Below are 24,847 nucleotides of genomic sequence, written 5' to 3' on the forward strand. Positions count from 1 at the left end.
CTGGTACTTATCTGATGGCTGTTAAGCTGATAGCAGGACTCATCCTGAATTTGTAGGGTTTTTAAGTTTCAGACAAGTGAGTCATCACCCCACATAAATAACTCCATTCAAGCTTGAAAGTGTAACATGGCTCTGAGCATGATGATTAAGGATATATGGGTCCGGACGGTTTTCCTCCCTTCAGCCTGCTGAGAAACCTCTTTGAGAACTGACAGCTGTTTGAAAGAGATGGGATCCTCTTGACTAAATCCAGCAGAAGTATCTTTGCCAACAGGCTTGCCAACTCAGTAGGATAAACTTAACACATAAGCAGACAATGAGGAAGACTGAAGACTGGTTAAACTACCAGGCTCAGAGGTGTGATGCCATTCAGAGGGACCTCAACAGACTGCATGTGTAGACAGACAGCACTGTCATAAGTTCAAAGGGAAAGGCAAAGTCCTGCCCCAGGAAGGAATACCCCCAGGCATTGGTACACACTGGGGACCAAACAGCTGGAAAAAGGTTCTGCAGAGAAAGACCTGGGGTCTGTACCATGAGCCAGCAATGTGCCCTTGCAGCAACAGCAGCCAACAGTATCCCAGGCTACATTAGGAAGAGTATCAACGGGAAGCTGAAGGAAGCAATCCTTCCCCTCAACTCAGCATTGGTGAGGCCACATCCAGAGCAGTTCTGGGTCTAGTTCTGGGCTCCCAGTGCAAAAACACATCTGGGGACATACCACAGCATGTCCAGCAAAGGCCACAAACATTATTAAGGAACTGGTACATCTTTCAGATGAGAACCTAGAGAGCTGGGGGTGCTCAGCCTAGAGAAGAGAGAGTGCAGGGGAACCTCACCAATGTGCATTAATGCCTAATGGGAGAGAATGAATAAGAGACAGACTATTCTCTGTGGCATGAAGTTACAGGAAAAAAGTCAACAGGAACAAACTGTATCACATGAAATTCTATCAGAACATGAAAAAAAAAAAGACTGGTGGGTTGGTTGGGTTTTTTACCGTGAACACCAAACACTGGAACCCATTGTCCAGAAAGGTTGCAGAATGTCCCTCCATGGATATACTGAAAACACAACTGAACACAATCCTGAGCAACTTCTAGATGAAACTGCTTGAAAACTGGTATTGAACTAGATTATATCAAGAGAAGAATAATTCAAATAAAGCATTCTATCTTTCATCTCTGATCTACTCTAAGGCACTATGGTAGATACCTGTTCTTCAATGCTGTGAAACTTCACAGGATTTAGTCCTATCACATACTCCTGATCAGCAAACAATGGAAACCATTAATGGGAGCTGGTTTGCACTGTTATGCTATCAATGTTAATGACACCCAGCTTCCACTTCCCTACAGCTGCTGACAGCATTATCACACTGCCAATACAGTCTAGAAAAAGTATCCAGCTGTATAAAATTATGAGTAACCAGTAAAAGTACCCTCAGAAACTTGTACAAACACTGATAACTAGTAAAAGGTGCTAGTCCACTGGCTGCCTGCACAGTTTTAGCTAGTTATCTTATAGTTATTGGCTACTAGAATTAACTAGTGGTATTTTCATTTGGTTTGCAAGAAAACAGTGCTTCATAATCCAGGTGTCCACATGACCACAGCTACTCTACATCTGTTACCTCAAAACCACATACATTCACATTCAAAGGCATACTGAAAATCCTCTCAACACTATATACTAGCCAACTATTCAGTTCCACTCGATTTCACACCTTTATCAAGAACACAATGCTGTAAGTCTGGGTGTAGAGAATCTTCAACTCTCCCTGCAGTTTCCTGTGAATTTTCCTACCATCAGCTGTGTGCTAGAGAAGAAAACTGCAGCTGTCTGTCCTATTTCCAGAACCTTAACTTTCAATGTCTAGCTTCTGTGGAACCACCTGGTACCTGAAGACAAATATTACAGATACCAGCCTGCAAAATGTGTTGGTTTTTTTAAAGGCCCAGTAGTAGAACACATTTGTTCCTTATTTGTTACGGCTTCTCCATCTTTTCTTCCTTAGAAAAATACAGGCAAAACCAGAAGAAAAAAGAAAAAAAAAAAAAAAAAAGAAACACCTATGTTTCTATTCTTTGATGACACTGAAAGACAAACACTACAGCAGATATAATTGATATGCAGTAGTCATCTAGTAGACATATTACAACTCAAATAACAGGAAAAAGTAAAGGCCAGTAAAAGTGTTGAGGTGTTACTGCTTAAGTAACAAGTAGTAATAGCTTTTGCTTCCATGTGCATTATTAAGTATCAATCTTATTCATACCAATTTCATTACATCATGAAAATTATTAAAACTATAGCACTTTCTGCAACAGATGGAGCTACCATGTTAGACATGGAAGCATTCATCTTTAACATTCATAATCCCTGATCACATACAAATATCAATGTTAAAATCTCTCCTGTTTTAACATTAGTGATATGATTGAATACGATAAGATTGATATGAATATATGATTGGTATGACTGATAGGAATATATGATTGATATGATCTGACAAGTTCTTTATAGCACTCCAATGATCTCCAACAACACTGCAGTACTGAACTGCACTGTCTGAAGAAACACATATAAGGCACCTAAGACTGAATCACTAATCACTTTCTGACTTGAAGTGTACAGCATTACTTCTTAATATACCTACCGCTTTGTTCATCATATTTGTGTTGTTCCCACTCACTAACTCTCAACTCTGGATTTTAACTAGCTTTTACTAGTGGTTCAAACTCCAATTATCCAAACTATTACATGTAAAGCATAATTAAAGAAAACTAAATTGTGTATGAACTCTTTTATTTCCCAGCATTTTACAGGTCAACTTATTTCCTTTGGCCGTTTGTTTTTAATGCGTAGCTAGTGAATGGAGTTTTTATGTTTCACTTTAAGAAATGCAGTCGTCCAAAAACTGGGCCAGAAATGTCCATTTCAAAACAGCTTATTGCAGCCAGTTGGCTTTACCAGTGACATATTTATAAAGTGAAAATATAAACCATAGTGTTTTCTGCAGATCAGATGGAATCACTTAGTATACTCTACATAGTTGCAGCAGCTCGTGTCTCAAGAGGAATGTCCTGCAGCCAGAAAGTGTTACTTTTAAGCACAAGTCCAGCTACTGTTGTTTTGCAGTTTTGTTATTTTAACATGATATGAATACATTTACATCACACTTTTAAACTACAACATATTTTTAGAGCTAATGCAAAGCCAAAATGAGAGGCAGGTGGTAGCTCTTTGAAATAAGCTTCTAATTAAAGTTATTTTGGAGCTCAAGGTTTTTTGCATGTTAATGATTTCCTCTACTTCGAGCCTCCCCTCTGGCACCAAATCATTTTCATTAAAAGTACATTATGTAAGCACAAGGCCTGAGCACCATGTGAACTCATGCAATGAAAACTACACTATCAAATGGGATGACTTAGAGATCAGAAAAAGCTTCATAAAGTTACAGCTGTCTGGGAGAAGCCAGCAGGGATAACTTGATTGCCCCCAACAGTAATCAAAAGCTTCAGTCAAAAATCTTGTGTGGAAGAAAGTATCAATTAAAAGATCAGTTGCCATTCAGAAGATGCCCAGGAACCTAACAGCCCTTTAATGATACATGGGAAATGTTTTCCTAACATGATAAAAGAAGTTAAATTCATCACACAAACTATTCCCACACACTGGAAAAGAAATTAGTGCCCTGACATGAAACAAGCAAAAATGTTTTCTTTTTCCTTCATCATTGAAATTCGCCCCCAAAAAATTTCTCCCAGCACAGAAAACAGTCCCCTCCAGTTCAAAGCCATTTTGAAGAATTCAACTTGCTGCTGAGTACAGCTCCTGAAACAAAACAGATCAGGGTCAACTGTGAGAAAAGCACTTCAGGAATCACTTCTGCCTAATGGAAAAACCATTTGAAAGTATGACAGGCAGTTCTTAAAACAATGTATGCCTAGAAAAAGGTAAGTCTTAGGTTACTTCCCTAACCCAAAGGAGGAAGCACATGTCAAGTGTGCATTCTTAAAGACCTCTGAATTGACTAGCATGGTGGTCTGGTGCCTGCTTATTGCATTAGTACAGAAGGGATCAGAATTCAGGACTTCAGCTGCAGCCATTCGTTCTAGGCCAGCAGATCTGATGGCACCACCAAGGTGGTACAATACCCTGCACACATGTAAAGAGAAAAGGGAAAAATGCCCTGCATCATTCAATGCTAATGCATGTACCCATCCCAAACAATGCACAAAGCCTACTAAGTTTCAGCTAAAACTGATTCAGTGCTTTTCTATTGGAAGGAAAGAAAAATAGAGAAGCGGATAGCAGTTTAAGAGAAAATAACAAAAGCGTTTACAGAAAACACTCAATGCTTATACCACTGATGTTAGCTTTAACTATTTTGTGAACCCTTCCCAAAATTAAAGCACTGCAGCAAAACGCGTTCACAAGTCCCAACACACGAGATGTTCTCTCTGCAACAGCCCACTCTGTAAGAAGGCTCCCTGGTCAAGACACAGTAAAGCATGCAGTCAGAGCTGCCATGAGAAAATGCACCTTCTTGTTTCTCTCAGTCATCATCCTGTATCCTCCCTACATAACATCTTGCAGACTTCAGCTTGCCATAAAGCATAAGGCAGGTGTAGATGAAAAGGAGATGGTGAACTATTGAAAATATCTCCAAAGGCCAATCAGCCCTCACTTACATAATCAATCCTGTAGAGACCTGTAATACACTCTTTTATTCTTGATCGGACTCTTACAGAAGAAGACAACTTGGGAATGATCCATTTATGATACTGACCTGAGATAGTAGAAGGAACCTTAGAAACAACACTAGTATGATTCAAAGAAGCACAGAAGATTTAAATGCAGTGAAGTATCAGAGCTGCAACATCCAGCACACTTTTTCAGTTGCTACTGAAAAAAAATCCAGTATTTGACACTGTGTAGACACGAAAGGTAAAATCTCCTGCCCTAAACAGATTATAGTACTAAAATTTGGTTTTCAATATAGCACATTAATTACAGACAGTACAAGTAGAGTGGGTCTTTAAAAAGAGCACCGACATATGCGTTTCCTAAAGAGGACAGGAGAAATTCTAGTCTGGGAACCTTTGCAATAGGAAGATGTCCTCATCTGCATTTATACACCTATCCTATATTATATAACTATTATAGAACATCTTATTGAACTAGCAAATCTCCCACGAATAAAAATGAAGTAAAGACAAGTACTGTCAACATCTGCCCTTCCAAATCAATAGCCTTTGACTTTATAGTTAAGGCACATGGATGTTTTTAATGATTCACAAGCCAGTACTACTCCTTGTATTGAGCTCAGCTGAAGCTGAATACAGGCCCCGTTCTGCAATATTTTAGATACTCTCAAAAGTTACCTGCAAGATCTTAAGTCACCATCAGACAATAAATACACCACTCTTAAATTCCCGCATAAGACAGACCTGCAGACTTATAACCAAACACAATACAAAATCCCACTGCTAAATCCCAGTGAAATTCCCCATCTTTTCTCCTACTTCTCCCTTTCTAATCTCCTTAGAGTAAGAAGCGTCATGATTTCTAAGCACTTCCCAAATTACATGTATTCTTTACTAATTTTGAGCTAGAGAATTGTTGAAAATATTTGCTGAAGAACACTCTCCAGAATAACTGAAGTCACACCCAAAGAACTCATTAAAAGTAGTCCAGACCAAAGTCTGACAGTCTGAAGCTTACAGTGCAAACGTGCGAGTTTAGACTATTAGGTGAAACACCTATACCTGTTCAAGAAGTTTTATATATCCCATTAAAATCAGAAATACACAGGTTGACTAAAGATTCTCAAAACCACCAACAAAATACAGCCACTTTTCATACTCGGATCATTTGTCTATTTATCCTGGGCTAGTAACCAACACACAGACAGGACTAACTCTTACTTTGTGGCCAGATGAGTCCATAAGTTTTGTCTCCATCAACAAAAAAAAAATCACCATCCCCACGGACTTCCTTTCTGGCAATCTCGGAAAAGATCATAGATTTAGCAAAGCAGGAACAATTTGTTACTTTGTATTTTAAGACTGTTGGAAGCACACTGCAAATGCTGAGATTATCTTATTCCTTTGCCACTAGCCTTGCAATGTATTCTTTTCATACCTTTGCAGCTAAGCAGGATGGGACACTTTGATCCCAATCAAAGAGCAATCTTTAGAGATGTCTACCATGGACCAGTTGCAAACACTTCATTTCTGCTGTAATCCTTCGTTGTCCTTTTCATTACAGTCACTAAATACATTTTTCTCTGGAGGGGCTGCATGTTTATCTTTAAAAAAACATGGTCATAATCAGACTCAGTCATGTTAGAGAAATGGAAAAATTCGGCAAAGTTGCAACATTATTTCTTTAAGATATGAACACTTTTGGGGGGCTTTTTTAAACCCTTCCAAATACTCCAGATTCCCCTAAAACTTTAAAAATTTGCCCTGTGAAGTGACAGCACTGTACAGCCCTTAAACTTCCACCAGGCAGAGGCTCTGCTACTAAAGCAAGAACTACGATTAAGGTAAGCTCAAGTCTCATTTACCAAAGCTTGCATTGCCACCCAGGGGAAAACATAGCAGTCCTACACAAAGCAAGTATATAAAACTAAATCAAACTTCAATTTTTACCAGCTTCTTGAATTTCTAGGTACTTGGTGACACTTTTCTAAATCTTATTCAACTGTACATGCCCAGCTGCCCAATTCTGCCAACAATAAACCTTTCAACAAGGTCTAGAACAAATTGTGACCATGATCAGAACCAAATGGATACTACAAAAATAGAATTCTGCTCATGAATCTGAAAGTAAGACTACCTTGTCACAGTCGTATTGATTTTCGTCTCCTCTTGCCAGTTTGTTCTCTCATGCTTTTGACACTCCAAGGAAAAAAAAATTTCTTGAATGACAGAGTGATTTCTAACAGAAATTATTTGCACCAAACCTAATAACCCAAATTAGAATTAGTAGAAAGCATCGATAACCTCTATGAGATACACTTCGCCCCGCTAGGAAAAGTGACTAACAAGGTTTTGGTGACCTTCCAAATAAATTCCTATACGTTGGAGACTTTGTCATGGAATAGTCATGGATGAATACTAGAAAAATAAGCAAATGATACATACACACATTTCTGAAAGACCCTTTGAGGAGACAGAAGAGACTAAATAGAAAACTGCATTCTTTTGGATGAAGAAAAAAAAAGCAAATCTGATAGACAAATGCATCCACATGAAATGCAGGAATGTTTAATAAGAAAGTACATATGTAAATAATAAAGCTGTACATAGGTTTGAAGTAACAGAAAATTCATCATGCCAAACTATTTATTAGATAGAGTAATAATATATACTGCATCAAAAAACTTTAGAGACAGCATCTCTAAACTTCAGTGAAACATCTGATATGATCTCAAGACAATTGTCTCACAGGAAACCAGAGAACGGCAGGCAACAGCACTAAGAAGAAGAATCTGGGGATTAGAGGAGGATGATGAATTAAACATGAGTCAACAATATGTCACCAAAAGGAGAAATGCAAGATTGGGTCATTATTAATATACATGCACTATTAAAAACATATGAGGTAATTGTTGCTCCGCTTGGCACTCGCTGATTCTTGGCAGAAGTACTGCTAAAGCCGTAACCCTACATGTGATACAAAACATTTTATACCACCAGTGCACAATGACTGCACACATTTGCGTACTGTACTTCAACAAAAGAAATTCAAAAAGAGTATCACATAAAATCTACCAAAGTTTGGAAAAGCAAGTCTTTCACTTACATATACAAGAGCTCTCACAGTTCTCTATTTCTACAATTGGTTTTACTTCATTTTAATGACAGTGCTTTGTTTAAATGAAATGCAGATTAAATAATATATCCAACAATTTATAATTGAAGTAAAGTTCTCATATACTGAAGGTGATGGGATTTTTCACTTCAGTTAGGCTCTGATCTGAGTCATTACTGTTACGAGAAGTTGAGAAAGGTGAAACGGGTGGCGAGAGATCTACAGAACACTTTCCTTGATTGTTTTTCCATTCACGTCAATTTAAAAGCGGTTCTAAGTCCATTATTTAAAAAAGAAAAACACAGGTTTCCAAAGTTACATGAGAAACCATTTAGAAATAGTCAGCAACAGATCTATTCCATGAAACAACTCCTGATGCCCAAGCCTTTCAAATCATCTGTCCTTACCCAGAAGCAATTAACAGGAAGGTAACAGTTAAACATTCTTCTCCTTAAGAGAACTAGCCAATAAATCCAAGTCCAAATTTATACTGCTGCTGTATTTAAACATAGTCATAAGAATCATTTAACCTTAGAGCATAAAACTCAGCTGATAATTTTTTTCTGACTAACACCTAATAAAATTCATTCTTGCAGAATTGTGGAAAAGTTAAGCACAGTCTAACCCTTCTTACAAAGTTTCCTGTTACAAGGTCGCATGGTTTACACATATGTTGCATCTCATTATTAAGAGAATTCTACGTATAGCACCCTCTTTGTTGGAACTCTGAAGCATACTTTGCCTCTAGGCCAGTGCTGTAATAAAATAAAATTAATTCAAGGCTATTTGTGGAGGAAAAGACAGGTTCAAGGTATTTTCACACCTCTTTTTGCTTGTAACTTTTTCATGTCAAAGCTGTATTTTCTTTTTTCCTTCCTTTTGCTGTTGCTTTATTATTTCCTTTTATTGGTACAGTATCCACTGAACAACTTCACATATACCTGAACTAATTTGGAAGCTAACTTAAGGCATTAAGTTTTTCAGATCAAAAAATGAGCATCATTAGGAGGATCCAATTCTAAATCATTTATCAATGCATTTGAAGAAGTTCTATAAAAACAGGATAAATACACTGATTATTGAACTATTAGATAATGCAAGTATATTCTATAGAATCACATAAAATACTAATATTGCTTTTGCAGTGAAAACAAAAAGCCACTACCTACAAGTTAACGCCATTAAAAACTCTGTAACTACAAATGCAAGGTTATTAAACTATGTTTTCTCTCTGTCTCTAAATAAAATCAGCATTCTATTCAAGAGCAACCCAATAGCTTGTGTGTCCCACTGGTAAGCTGTCATAGAATCACAGAATGGTTAAGGTTGGAAAGGACCTTAAGCTCATCTAGTTTCAACCCCCTACCATTAACATGCTGATTCTTTAGTTCTTACGTAACAGACAAAATCTTAATGACATAAACTGAAGAAGAAAACTAGAAGTGTTGAGAATATTCATACGCCCACCTTAACATATCACTTATGCTCTAGAGAACAATCATAGAACTCAGGTCATCCTCCTATTACAGCATATGATCATTCGAACATCTTCTAAGCACACCAGATGGTAGCTCAGAAAACCTGTACTACTTCGTCCGCCAGTCCTCCCAAGTATAGAGTTTTAGTATTCACTCCTTATACGCTCTTGTTTGTTCCTATATGACCTACTAGTCTGCCCACCACTCACTGTAATGCACAACTGACCACAGGAAATGAACACAGCAATCCGTAAAGCTACCTAAGCTTCAACTAACAGTGGATTTATTTTTACTTAAAGCACTTCTCCATCCGCTATAATATTTCAGCAGGAATTTATTGTGTATACTTTCCTCAAACATAAGTCACACCTGACTGAAGACAAACAAGGCAAAGAATAAAAGTGCAGCCTGATCTGCACACTTTTTCAAAGCAGCAGTTAAGATCCGTTTTCTCCTACTATATAGAACACAATACCATCATTTCTTATAAGCAGGCTCCACACCAGTAAATCTCTCCTTTTTAAGAAGAGTCAGGCACAAGCAGTATATTGACTCCTTCTCAAGATGTAGAAGGACTTCGGCTAATAGCTATAAGCTTCAACAGAAGCACGTCACGTAAGAGTGAAAAAGCTCAGTATGACCCAGCAGTGTGCACCTGCAGCCCAGAAACAACCCCTGAGCTGGGCTGCACCCCCAGCAGTGTGAGCAGCAGGTCGAGGGAGGGGATTCTCCCCTTCTGCTGCACTCTGGGGAGACCCCCCCTGCAGTCCTGGTCCAGCAGCACAAGAGGAATGTGGGGCTGTTGGAGCAAGACCAGAGGAGGGGGCCACAGAGATGCTGTGAGGGCTGGAGAAGCTCTGCTCTGGAGCCAGGCTGAGAGAACTGGGCTGGTTCAGCCTGAAGAAGAGAAGACACCTTAAGGGGAGACCTTAGAGCAGCTCCTGTGCCTAAAGGGGCTACAAGAAACCTGGAGAGGGGCTTTGGACAAGGGCCTGTAGGGAGAGGACAAAGGGGAATGGCTTTAACCTGCCAGAGGGGAGACTGAGATGAGCTCTTAGGCAAAAGTTCTTCCCTGTGACGGTGCTGAGGTGGTGGCACAGGGTGCCCAGAGAAGCTGTGGCTGCCCCATCCCTGGCAGTGTTCAAGGCCAGGTTGGACAGGGCTTGCAGCAGCTTCATCTAGTGGAAGGTGTCCCTGCCCGTGGCAGGGGGTTGGAACTGGATGAGCTTTAAGGTCCCTTTCAACACAAACCAGGCTGTGATCCAATGATTTTCCAAGTTAGTGTCTCTTCCTCAGATTTCACCAAGGGCAGAACAACACACCATTTCCAGAAACCCTCAACACGAACAAGACAAAGTCAAAGCACAGGACAGTTTATTTCTATAGGTTGTGGAGACAAAATTAAGGTATGGTCAGCACTAATTATCTAAATATCACATTAGAAAAAACCTATAAATATTAATTATGAAGTAATACGGATTTGTTTGCAGAGACAAAAATGTTTTGCTTAATGCGAATTTCCTGCAAATCTTCCACTGTATCAATATGCAAATTCAGGAGATCCTTAAGCAAACAGTTGACAATTATCTCAACTATCTCCAAGTGATTACCTAGCTATAAGAAGTTTTATTATTATTATATGAAGATCATTCACAGCTACTGTTTCATGTAATTGAAGTCAACAGTGCTAAATTAATTAACCAAAATACCTGCACAGCAAGAACAGATCCAACTCAGCATTATTGTAATTAAATGAACTAGACCTACATGACTCTGGTAAACCTGAAAACAAAAAAGCTTAAGAATGGAACAAAACTGTGATTAAATTATGTCAAACACAAAACTGAGCAATCCTGCCTCAAAATCTAATCACTACTTGAATAACAAAAAATATCTTCTTGTTCTATTTATACATGCTGTTTTAACTTAGAGATTAAATAATATGTAGAACATTGCTTAATAAGACTTGACTATTTGTCGATTAATATCAGATTTATGCCTTAAGAACTGCACTAGAGGCACACTGCTGCATAAAGAAAAGGAATTCTTAACTAAAACACTATATCTAATTCATTTGCTTCACTCCATTCTTTTAACAGCATCAAAACACATAACTCATTTATTAGAAGCTTTCAGTAAGCAGCGACTTTTAATAAGCCAAATGAAGTCCCATCACTTAGGGCTTACCAGCCCTGTACAACATTTGAAACTAGTTTACTTGCTTGTCCTCAAATATCTTCCTATCTCACAGAAAGCATCTTAGAGATGCTATCCAGAATACTAACCACAGTTCTAAACTAGTATCTCTCATGCTTTGTCCAGTACACACACTGTTCTAAAGCTAGCACAGCTGCCTCTGCTTCACACAGCTACAACCACAAAAGCATTAAGTACATCCTCACTATATTAGAGAAACAAGTCAGATCTTTCATAAACAGTGTAATAAGGAGAGAGCTTTGCGTTTGGATGATCAAAAACTCTAAAACAAGCCTAAAATGCTCAACAACTTTCTCACTTCCCTCCCAAACAAAATTATAAGCCAGAGTTATGCAAACTCTACTCTTGGTATTACAAGCTGACTAGGTTCTTTAACATAATCTTAGCCAATAACTTGGTATTTGAGTCAAATATCTTATAAATACAATACACTATAGATGCAAAAACAAAAATGCTTTCCAAGATACTGTAAACTAACAGCAAATGCAACTTCATATAATGAGAGTTGAATTGTTAACACAGCAGTCTCTGGTGGTCTAATTATAGAATCACAGACTGGCTTGGGTTGGAATGGACCTTACAGCTCATCCAGTTCCAACTGCCTGCCATGGGCAGAGACACCTTTCACTAGCGCAGGTTGCTCTCAGCCTGTCTTGGAGCTTCTTTGCAGCCTTCTCCAGACTCACTCAAGCAGGTCCACATCCTACTTACATTGGAGGCCCCAGAGCTGAACGTGGTAATCCAGGTGGGGTCTCACCAGGGGAAAGAATTACCTTGTTTTATACAAAGTATATTTTTGTAGAATTGAAACCTGACAATAGGCAAGGTTGCAATATAAATCATTAAACTGCATGCTTATTCACCTTCATTTCCTTTACTCTGCTTACAGCAGAGTCACCTCAAGTTCCTTAAATTTTACATCTGAAGTAAAACGTGAAGAGTGTGCAATCTGATCATTACTTAAGGGCTGTGACATTTTGTGGCTAGGTTAAGAGTTCACATGGTTGAAAACCAGTGTTCAGCACTCCTGACTCATGGTTTTATCATGAATCACCCTTTCTAAAAGGACCCAGATGCTAGAACCAGAGCACTGCAGGACAAATTCAACATAAGATCATGAAGAAAAGTTCAAAATTTGAAAAGCAGAGAGAACAAAGGAAATAACTTAATTTCAGTTTTTTAAAGACTGGACTACCAATACAAGATCTTTTTATTAGCTGATCTTCCTCTGTCACTTCTTGATAGTTTCATGTTTTCATTTTAGCACCAGTGTTCAGAGACAGCAAGGCACAAAAGTAACGTTAAAATAGCAAAGAAACAAAAGTTCTGTATTTTTGTCTTTCCATTTGCCACAGATTTTCAAATCACAATTAACTCTGCCTATACTTGCTTTATATTTTCATCTTTGTACGTTTTCTCCACTTCTTTATGTTTCCATCAGCTTTGTTTAAGATTCCAGCTAAACATAAGGGATTTCCTAGTTATTTCCCACATCCCTGGCCCCTTATTTTCGGTGAAAGCAGAGTGAAGTTCATTTTGCTTTTTTGCTAAACTTCTAAACCAACAGAACACATTCTGTTCCAATCAGTGAAACTTTTTTCTATGCCGGTTTTCAGAAAACACTTCTGGGTTTTGTATACTAAGTCTTGCAGTAAATACACTTGTAGGATCCGTTCTAGTATAAACGCAGTTTTAGAGATGCGGCCCACTAACCAATACCTGTAGTCAGGGGACCATCTAGTGGCGACAAACGCAATTCACACTCTGCTACTTCAAAGACAAACGCATGCTGTTAACCTATGCCAGTCACTGAACAGCTTCTCAGTCTTTGGGTTTTTTATTCCATCGCTTTAATCGCTTATTTAGTTTAGGTTTCAACCTTCCATGATGAAACTAAATAAACGGGTTTGTTGATTTTCTTCATCTGCTCCTCTTATAAGAAGATACTTCAATGTGTGAAAGTTGCTCATAGCATCAAATCACTGATCTGAAGACACTAGCAAGAGCAAAGCTGCTAGCAACTGAGCCACAAAACAGGGCAGGTTACCCCAATTCTCTCCTTAGAGGAATCTGCAATACCTTTTTTCTTAATGCAAAAGACAAAAAAAAAAAAACCACCAGTTGAGAAATGACAGTTGCACTTTGTACATTTTACATCTCCATCACATTTCAGCTAAAAAGATGTGCTGTTTAACAAACCAAATTCTAACATAAAAATGGTCTAAGATTCCCACAAACTAGCAGCGACAGGAAAGCAAAAACACTGGAGGAAACTGACTGAGAATGAGATACAGACCTAGTGGTGTTTGTTTCTATATTCTGAACATGTCAAACACCTGCAAAGGCATTCTTCCCCAGCTACCACAGTAACAGAAGCTGTGAGATCCTCCCCGCAGTGAAGCTGCGGAAAGCACACACAGGGAGAGATTTATGTAAGCACACATCTAACTACAAACAGCTCCAGAATGCTTAGCGAAGCTTCATAACCAAACCAAAACATAAAATAGTAGTAGAGCATCTGCTTCTAACAGCTATTCTCCTTCATTGCTAAAAAGCTTCTAACAGCTATTCTCCTTCATTGCTGATTGGATGGTAGGTCAACCAACACTCAAGAAAAATTTCAAGCAGTTTCTGCATAAAAACAGTCATCCTAAAGACAGTAAAATGCTTTTTAAGTTGGAGAATCACATTCTACTCCAATACAACCTAAACTGAACTTAAATACTATGAAAACTGAAAACTTGGTGTGAACAAGCCTCTTCAGCCCCTTTAAGGATGTAAAAGGAACTGGAGGACCTTCAGCAACTCTGTAAGCTCAAGAACTGCAGGGTCGAGAGAGAGTTCCTTTCTGCACCATTATGCACAGTTTGCTGCCTACTTGTGGAATTACCTCCCAGTTTCAGTAGCAGTCGCCCAGCCTCAGACCTCTGTCCCAGCCTGGTTTATGCATCTCTTGCAACCCTACGTACCCCATTCCACATTATGAAAGGTTCTTGACAAGAGAGGGCTTAATCTCTTTTTCCACAGGGCTCTCCATGAAGCAAGGAAGAGCAGTAAGCCTCAGCCACCTTTTTTGCTGTTCAACCTTCCTTTTTCAAAGGAAACTAACTCTTTCAGACATAGTGAGCAGAAGCCACCACAGAGGCTAAAGGAGATGCAAGATGAGAAATGCAAACTATGTGCTGGCTTTACAGCCCAATTTTCAAAATTGACTAAGCAACCTTACAGCATCAAGAGACCAACAGAGCATTTGGCATCCCAGATGTATCTACAGCTAAATTTACAGCTGTAGTAGCCCACTATACAGCCTAAGACTGCGTTTGCACATGGGTGGAAATAACATTATGAATGGTAACAGGAGGTACCTGAATGCCAAGAGTCAAGTATTTCATCTTGGCAGGGACAAGCATTAGTGAACTGATCATTCTGAGCAGTATCCATTAAATTGACAGGCAACAGTTTGGAAGCAGTCCAACAAGAAAGAAATAGAGCTTTAGCTAGAACCAAATAACCGTTGGTCCAAGGAAAGGACAGAAAACCCTCAAGAATACATTTGAGGACACCAGCATGAACTAGCGTACACAAAGTCAATCCTGTTTTTGCTTTTTTTTTTTTTTTTTTGCAAGAGTTAACTGGTATGGCTAGGTAGACTAAGTTTCTTAACACCAAAGGTATAGGATTAAAACCTCCATTAAGAGTAAAAAGCATAACTTTCAGCAAGAGAAACATGAGCAAGACTGAGGAACTTCATAGATCAAGTGCTCTGTGTCAACTCCTACAGCATTCTTTACTTTCTCAAATGAAAAGATCATGTTCCTGGGGGGCTGACATTCACCCTCCTCCCCGACACGCCCACAACATGCTTTCCCTGTACACATGCTTTCCTCCTTCTATTCAACTGCCATTCTCTTGTGTCTGCTTCAGTAGCTCCATAAACACAACCTCTGAAGTGCCCCTTTCACCTTCACATGGTTTCAAGGATGCATGAGTATAGTGGTAAGACATATTAGTCACAGCAGTAACAGAAGGCAGTAAATACAAAAAACTCTCCCTATGTTTTGTTAGTCTGCTTGCACAGTGTGGAAGTAGAGGTCACACCATAAGCAAAGCCAGCTCATTGCTGCATGCTTACAGCACTGCTGCCATCATGAATTAGCCTCTGCTGAAGGCAAGCAAGACTGTTAGCAGACGCCTGGCCAGAATTACAGAGAAGCCTGCAAAAGACAGACAGTAAAAAAAATATATTTATTTACAGAATGGCTCTCAATTACATCCCAGAACATCTGCCAGAGATACACACAGATAGTATGGCACGCCAGACCAGGACACATGCCAGTTTACTGAAATTAACAGCACTTGACAAACCTCCTTTCTGGTTCACTCTGTTTGGTCTTCAAGATAGAAATAAACCCCAATCCTTTCATTCATAAGCCTCAAGCAGAGAACAGGGTATTTAAAGATGATAGTTAAAAAAACTGAAATCAGTTCACTACAAAAGGCTATGGGCCACATTAAAAACATACCTTTGACAAGAGATCTAAACAGACAGTCCAGGAAAGCCACATAAAAAAAGGACATTCAGTCCAGGAATTCTACCAAATATAATTATTTCTTGTATTTCCCCAAAAGAACTTTCTTCAGTGTTCATTTTGCCTACTTCTCTGATGCTTTGATGCCTGCTGTTAGGTACATCCACTATAAAGTCTCTAGATTTAGGTCTTAAACAGAAAGCTTCTTACCATATGAACATATACTATTTATTACAAAACACAAATCTGTGCCTTCCTTGTTTATTATTTTGCCACCTCAAAAGACGACTTGAGGTCATTCTTTTTCCACAGCAATAAACACATTAACTCAGACTGGAACACGGGGATTAAAAAAGGAAAAGGAATACAGCTTGACATGCTGGGTCAGAAGTGCTACTAGAAAACAGTCTGCAGAACTTACCGGAGTTCTCTCTGCTGTTCTTGCTGCTATTGCAGAACTGGCCCTCATTTTGACCACCCTAGGTGTTGAAAAGTATTTGGCTGGCTGAGCAGTTTCTGGGGTAACCATTACGTTGTCTCTCCCTAGCTTGCAAAGACACTTTCTTCATTACATCACTTGCATTTGCCACAGCTTATGATGAGGTTTATAAGAGACAGGCCTGGCATCAAGATTGAGCTGGTGGTCAGAATTCTACTTGAATCTCCATGGTAAACAAACACCATGTCAAAAATCCAGAGTTTATTCTGCAGAACTACATCGTGTTACCTGGGTATTTGCTTTATATTCTTCTTGAACCATTCCAGACACTCACGACTCTTAGCTTACGATCCCCTGAATACATGTATGTCTGGAAGCACACCATACCCTGTACGCTCACTCTTCAAGATACTCACAGCATAGATAACCTTCTCACCCACAAGAGGTGACCATTTTTCCCACAGTGGTTGTGCAAAATTAGTAGGTGAAAATCTCTCCAATCATTATGAATTATATGAATTTTGGCCAACTGAATTTAAGCCCAGGGACAAGCTTGAGTTTAGGATAAGGCATTGTAGAATTACTACTAGAAGATTCTCACAGACACAGTCTCTACTCTGCTCTTGTGAGACCTCACCTGGAGTATTGTGTGCAGTTCTGGTGTCCTCAACATAAAAAGGACATGGAACTGCTGGAACAAGTCCAGAGGAGGGCCACGAGGATGATCAGGAGACTGAAGCACCTCCCATATGAAGACAGGCTGAGGAAGTTGGGGCTTTTCAGCCTAGAGAAGAGAAGGCTGCGTGGAGACCTAATAGCAGCCTTCCAGTACCTGAAGGGGGCCTATAGGGATGCTGGGGAGGGACTCTTTGTCAGGGACTGTAGTGACAGGACAAGGGGTAATGGGTTAAAACTTAAACAGGGGAAGTTTAAATTGGATATAAGGAGGAAATTCTTTCCTGTTGGGGTGGTGAGGCACTGGAATGGGTTGCCCAGGGAGGTTGTGAGTGCTCCATCCCTGGCAGTGTTCAAGGCCAGGTTGGATGAAGCCTTGTGTTGGATGGTTTAGTGAGAGGCGTCCCTGTCCATGGCAGGGGGGTTGGAACTAGATAATCTTGAGGTCCTTTCCAACCCTAACTATTCTATGATTCTATGAAGATTCAGACTATTTTCTGCCTTGGTAAAGTGGTATCACACTGCCGACAGTTTATGAATACTGCTTCTGTAGATGACAACCACCCCTTAATATTGTTGGGCAAACTTCACCTCTGAAGAGAAAGAACTGACATGTAGAGAAAACCTAAATGCTTCCAGATTGGAACACAAACATTCACCATTCAGAAGTTCAAAAAGACCGGTATCTATTAAACTCATTCAAGACTACAAACACACCATAAATACTATTTTCCACTGTTATGTTTTTCCGATCAAAGCTTATGTATTTTTTAAAAAAATCTACATATCTTTAGAAGACATTTGATATTTTAGGATCAGAGAGTGAAGATGTTAACTTTTTCTTTGCCTGGGGTAAGCTAATTATGGAAAAGCAAAACAGAATTAAAGCATAAATGATGACAATAAGTTTAGATGTTAAAAGTATTTTACAAGGGAGGAACCAGGGGTTCTGTAATGTTGGGTTGTTGGGGTTTTTTTTAGATCAGTATTATCCTTGTAAACTCATATCCAGTTCAAGATGCGACAAAACAACTATTTTGCATTTCATGTTCTTTGCCTCATTTATTTTCTAGATGCAAAGGTACCATCATTCAACAGAAAGACAGTTTCCTCTAGACAGCAGCATCATGTTGCCTTTCTAAATTTAAGTTAATCCTCAAGTGTTCACAGTTAGACAACTAATAATAAAGAATATGCAACAAGCAGCTTACCTTTTACACCACCAAATGGACCATAAGTCATATTACAAGCAGTTCTCTGAAGATTGTGCTCATACATCAGTTTAATCTGATACTGGTTTCCATGTTCCACATTTCCCAGAGTTTCTACAAAAAAAAAAAAGTTATATATTTACACCTTTGATCCACGCAATGTGGAAGAAGTAAAGAAGTACCAGCTCAAACAACCTGAAAAAACATGTAACTTAGTCCTAGTAGCTTTGAGGTATGAAGGCTCACACCGCTGCTTTCATTTAGAAAAAACACCAAGCTACAAAATTCCTAAAGGCCAGAACCAGAAATAAGGTCTTCTTACACTAAATATGGTATAAATATTTAGTAAGAGGCTGAGATTATTACTTGAATATATTTTTCTCCACAATAGACACATCTCTAATATCAGAAAAAAACCTGCTCAAAGGGGAATTCATACAGTTCCCTGCTTACTCAGTGAATATACTATATCCAACAGCCACCCTCAGCTGTAACAGTCTTTGTCTTAAGATATAGCTAGTCACTTGCTATAATTGGACAAAGCTATGCTTAGAGCACATTTATGACTTGCCTTTACTATGTCTGAAATTAAATGCAGTGATCAACAGTGCAAAGGTAAGACACAAACATATGGCAACAAGAATTATTTTATGACACACATCACTTTCTCTAAAAATGAACTTTAATTTCCCGACTCCTTTAGGAAACAGGGAGAAATTCGAAAAGCTTCCTAAAGAAACTGAAGTTAAAGCTCCCCTTCTGAGTAAGTCCTCCCTGCACCCCATGAAGTAAACAAAGTTCTTCACCTTACAGAATAACACTTCAGAACTAGTATTAGCAAAACCCTTTGAGAACAATCACACCAGCAGGGGAAAAGGTGTTTTGAGTTAATGATATCCAAGCTAAACCCTACCATAGCTTTAAGTATACAAAGATTATTCCAATACCATCTTAAATAACACGCTATACAAGATTCGTAGCTTATGGAAACCTTTTAGGTAATCTTTCCAACTAAAACCCAATATAGATTTTAAGCAGTTACCCCTAAAGCAGGCCGATGTTAGGAAAAGACACTGGAATAGATATGAGGGAAAAAACCCTGTCTGGAGAAGTAACCAGCTAAGTAGCAACACTAGAGAAGAAACAAGTTAGAAAATAGCCAGTCCATATGGAATACACAATGGATTGACTGGAATACAACAGTGAGGCTATAATTTAGTCAGCCCTGAAGGATGCTCTCATAAGCATAAGCAGCATAGTTACTTTATTACAAGTGACAGGGCAACATGTATAAATCAAGTAAAGATCCCACTTCACAAAAGTGTAATTTGCCACAGAATCATAAATAAATAGTGATCGTTATTCCTCAAAGGAACATGTTTGAAAGTACCTGTTCAGATGAGAAAAATTAACAGAAATTGCAAGAAAAACATGCTCTTACATGCCACAGCTGTCCCTGTACATAGAAAATGCAAAACGCAGAGTTCTCTATCAAATATTGAAGATGGGGGTACAATCTCCTAAGTCTGTGCTTTGCTTTAAGCATATATTAGAAAGAATTCAGTGCACAGAATAAGTATTTTGTGATTTGACTCCTTACATACTGAGTGAACACAGCATTTAGAATTTCCAAAGGCAGTAGAAGAAAGAAGCCTTAAGAAAAAAACACAGTAGTTTCACCTTCTTACCAGTATTAACCTTCTCTTAACCTCCTTGCGCAATATTATGAGTGTTCTGGCTTTCTAAGAATTATCTGGATTTGAGTTCAGAAGTAATTGTAATTGCTTCATTTTTAAAGAGATAACTTGTCATTAAACAACATTTTATTTCATTAGCACTCTGAACAGTAACACCCGCTTCAAAACTGTAATAAGAACTAGTCATTCACAAGCACTGCCAACCACAGACCAGCACACACATCACAGCATCTCAAGCACTAAGCAGACCAGCAAACCTGTTAGTCACTGGGAAATACCCAGAACTAATCATTAAAGATTCCTCTTCAGACATGAGTTTGAGTGAGAGAACATGACTGCAGCTCTTCAGAGAAAATGAGCAAACGCTGTAGATATTAAATTTAGCATTAACCTAATCCAGACTTTAGAATACAATTAAAACCACATGAAAGCTTGTGTAACTAACCTGAAACAGCATACACACAGAGTTTTCGACAATGCAACACAGCCAGATGAAGTCCTTCAGTACCACTATAAGGAAGGTTAAAAATAGCACTGTTTACAGATAAATTACAAGTAAAATGCATACAGGCTAAAATTCAAATAACCTTGGTGAAATTATTTTTAGGTATGGGCCAAATCCAAAGGCTTGGCTGTTTTATGCTAACATGAAATCTCAGAAGTACTAATTTCCTAAACGCATACTGAAGTATTTGAAGCTAATTTCAAAACTTGAATTTGATGGATGGACCACTCGGTGGATAAAGAACTGGCTGGATGGCCACACACAAAGAGTTGTGTTCAATGGCTCAATATCCAGCTGGAGACCAGTAACGAGCAGTGTCCTTCAGGCATCAGCGTTGGAACCAGTCTTGTTTAACATCTTCATTGCTGACATGGACAGTGGGATTGAGCGCACCCTCAGCAAGTTTGCCGATGACACCAAGCTGTGTGGTCCGGTTGATCTGCTGGAGGGAAGGGATGCCATCCAGAGGGACCCTGACACACTTGTGAGGTGGGCTGATGCCAACCTTATGAAGTTCAACCATGACAAGTGCAAGGTCCTACACCTGTGTTGGAGCAATCCCAGGCACAGCTACAGGTTGGGCAGGGAAGAGATTCAGAGCAGCCCTGCAGAGAAGGACTTGGGGGTGCTGGTCGATGAGAAAATGAACATGAGCCGGCTTCAGTGTGCACTCGCAGCCCAGAAAGCCAACCGTATCCTGGGCTGCATCAAAAGGAGCGTGACCAGCAGGTCGAAGGAGGTGATCCTGCCCCTCTACTCTGCTCTCGTGAGACCTCACCTGGAGTATTGTGTGCAGTTCTGGTGTCCTCAACATAAAAAGGACATGGAACTGCTGGAACAAGTCCAGAGGAGGGCCACGAGGATGATCAGGGGACTGGAGCACCTCCCGTATGAAGACGGGCTGAGAAAGTTGGGGCTGTTCAGCCTGGAGAAGAGAAGGCTGCATGGAGACCTAATAGAAGGCTTCCAGTACCTGAAGGGGGCCTATAGGGATGCTGGGGAGGGACTCTTTGTCAGGGACTGTAGTGACAGGACAAGGGGTAATGGGTTAAAACTTAAACAGGGGAAGTTTAGATTGGATATAAGGAGGAAGTTCTTTCCTGTTGGGGTGGTGAGGCACTGGAATGGGTTGCCCAGGGAAGTTGCGAATGCGCCATCCCTGGCAGTGTTAGAGGCCAGGTGGGACAAAGCCTTGTGTGGGATGGTTTAGTTTGAGGTGTCCCTGCCCATGGCAGGAAGGCTGGAACTAGATGATCTTGAGGTCCTTTCCAACCCTAACTATTCTATGATTCTATGAAAATTAAAATGAATCCTTTAAGAACATATTTTCGCATTTATGTATGAAGAGTAAGTCAACTGTTTTCCCACTTTAGCTTGAAATTCATTTCAAACAAAGTGCTGTTAATTCTTCCAAAAGCCAAATGAGTATAAGGATCCTATCTCCAAATATGTATTACTCAACAACCACATATATTACTTTTTTTAAATTCACTTTTGTACTACCTGCATGGAACCCAAGTTAATTGAACTATAAGGCAGAAGTCAAATCCTATATGTTTGCATATTCCTATATTCGAATCCTACAGTCACATTCTTCTTCCCCAAAATCTTTCCCTGCAGAGAAAGTTCTTGTGCTGTAACTATAGAAAATGGGTTAGATCACATCACAGGGTAAGGCATTAGAATTCCCAGCACAGGGTCACTCCATGAGTACTTGAGTGAAAGGACAGTTTCCAACCGATGCAGGCCTTTCAGCCTGTGGCCTCTGGTCTCAGAGTACAAGTTTTTCCCTTGCTTAGTACAGGTTTTTCCTCTTCTTTTTAAAATAAAATTCATGCCACAGTATTAGAAGTTTATTTCAAAGTTAAAATTAATCCCTTAAGAACATGTATTTAATTGGCTATAAGAGAATCTGCTTAGGACAACTTTATTTTAGAAATTAGTTCTTAAAAGGATCTGGAAGATTATCCTCCATGTATACATTAAATAAAAATCCTCTCGTATCAAGATGATTTGAGAAGCAGATCAAATGCATAGTACAGTATTCACAGATGTGCTTAATAGCTGTCCCTCTGGAAACTGACAACTCATCCCCAAAACAAACTAAGAAAATCACAGCTAAGCCTTAAACAAACAGCAACAAAGCCTGTTGTTGACTTACGAAACAAATTTTCCGACTTCCACCTGCAATATTGGTTCTCGTAACTGCACTTCCAAGAGCAAGTCTTCAGGTTGTCCTCCATCTCCAGGTTTTACAGGATGCGGATTAAAGATTCGGAGATACCCCATATAACTGCCTACAATAATTTTATCTACAAACAAACAAACAAGTAACCAAATGAGACTACAGAATACAATAGCACCTGTGGAACTCATTTCGCCGTGGAAGTATTTCAAAGAATACATAAAAGAATATTTCCATGATTCAATTAAATTTGCTTATGCTCTGTGTTCTAGATTAAGATGAGCAAAGGGTTCAATACAGCAATTATCATGGTGGTGGCCCTGACTATTGTTGCTATTCCATCATTTTGATGATCACGCTTTAAAAGTCCCACTCTGGTTTCGAAAAGTTCTTTAAACTTTCAGCTTCGACATCTTGGATTTGTGCACAGACATAGCACACCCGCTGATGTGTGAAATTTTAAAGTTGGGACCAATGACTTTTATCCAAATGCAAACCTAAAGGCAGATAATTACTACATCAAAGCTGGGCCTTGGAACCACCTGCTCTTGAGACAGGTCCACTATCACAAAGAAGAATTTAGTAGTTACAGAGTTATTTTGGAATCAGTATTTTAATCAAGTAGTCATTTGGTTTTTAGTAACAAAAAATAATGAAAAAAAAAAAACCACAACAAAACCCCCAAAGTGGTGCCTCCCAAGATGACAACCAACAACCCAATTTGGTTCCCAATACTTATTTATTCTAGATACAGATCATCGTATCAATGCAGATCAAAATCCACACCAACAAAACTTCTCCGCAAACCAGAAAATACAAGTACTCCTAAAGCAAGTTCACCAGGCTCTGAAGACTTGGCATGGTTCCATGGGATCCCACATCAAAAGCTCAGAACAGACACTTGCTTCCTCTCTTCTTCAGCCACAAAAGATCTGAACCCCCAAGTCCCTCAGTCACAGAATACCACCTTCCCCACATCCCTTCCTCAGTTCAGTAACAAGTATTTCATCAGCAGTAAACTAAATCCACTGCAGTTATTCCTTAAAAATGCTTAAATGAGGATATTTCAGCCTGTGGCTAGGCAATTGCAAACATCTGATTCACTTGGGTCCTGAACTCTGGTAGAAAAAGACTAGTCTGAAAACATAGAGAAATGTATAATGTTCAGAAAGTAAATAAAACAGCAGACTACTATTCCCACAACACTGTTTAAGTCCTGCTTTTACACCAATTGCATTTGGTTTTCATCAGGAAAAGACAACTCAGACCTCCAGCAGAATTTGGGAGTTGTGATCACAGGTCAGTTCACACGGCAGCAGGCCTGCTGGCAACAGATGGGGTACACCTATGTCAAAGGGGGGAAAGGATCTTTGCACAGGAGTTAGCAGGACTGAGTGTGCTCTAAACTATGTTTAAAGGGGAAAAAGGGATAAAATCAGGCTCATTAAAAATAAGCCTGGGGGCAACAGGTTTGCGGGATGGGTGTGTTAACGAGGTCCTTTGGTCTCAGTGAAGGCAGAGAATGGAGAATCATGCAGTAGTAAAGACACAAGAGTTATTGATGTGTTAGAAACCACAGAAGAACCGGAGAAGACAGACTTCTGCCCCCCAAGAGGTGGCATGATCTATAGCTTAACTGAAGTGCATCTGCACTAATGCACACAACCTGGGCAATAAACCTTCAGTATGCAAACTAGCAGCTGTGTAGTCTAAAAGTCAGCAAATACGTATTTCTGAACTTACCTCGTCCGCTATTATCAACATCAGCGACACACAAACAGCCTTGGTCAAACTCCTCCTTTTCTCCAAGAATGGTGGACCACCAGTCTCTAGCTTTGAACAACGACATTCTTCTTTACTGAAAAGGAAACAAACCACTAGTAAAGTAGATACAAATATACATACACCTCTGTATACAAACTAGAAAAGTATATACAAATATATGTACACCTGTGTATACAAACAACCTCGTTATCAACAACTTTGATTTCTTATACACCTTTTAGCTTTGCATTGGTCTAGTCTGAACTACATACACATTGACTGCAGGTGTCCTGGGCTTCTGGTTATGCTAGGGAACTTCT

At 39.3% G+C, this 24,847-nt stretch overlaps 1 protein-coding gene across 3 annotated transcripts in view; it reads right to left on the reverse strand.

The window, feature by feature from the left end:
- The window catches only part of BBS9 (Bardet-Biedl syndrome 9), a 266,566-nt gene that overhangs the window by 240,439 nt on the left and 1,280 nt on the right, over window positions 1-24,847 (reverse strand). For all 3 annotated transcript variants that reach the window (XM_065665815.1, XM_065665814.1, XM_065665816.1), the window contains exons 3-6: window positions 24,507-24,621; window positions 22,740-22,890; window positions 20,519-20,583; window positions 18,377-18,490 (exon numbers count right to left, since the gene is read on the reverse strand). In XM_065665815.1, the coding sequence (XP_065521887.1) occupies window positions 18,377-18,490; window positions 20,519-20,583; window positions 22,740-22,890; window positions 24,507-24,612 (436 nt within the window). In that variant the 5' untranslated portion in view covers window positions 24,613-24,621. The remainder of the gene's footprint in view (window positions 1-18,376; window positions 18,491-20,518; window positions 20,584-22,739; window positions 22,891-24,506; window positions 24,622-24,847) is intronic.

The sequence above is a fragment of the Lathamus discolor genome, chromosome 2 (assembly GCF_037157495.1).
Source record: "Lathamus discolor isolate bLatDis1 chromosome 2, bLatDis1.hap1, whole genome shotgun sequence".
In the NCBI taxonomy this organism is placed as follows: Eukaryota; Metazoa; Chordata; class Aves; order Psittaciformes; family Psittacidae; genus Lathamus; species Lathamus discolor.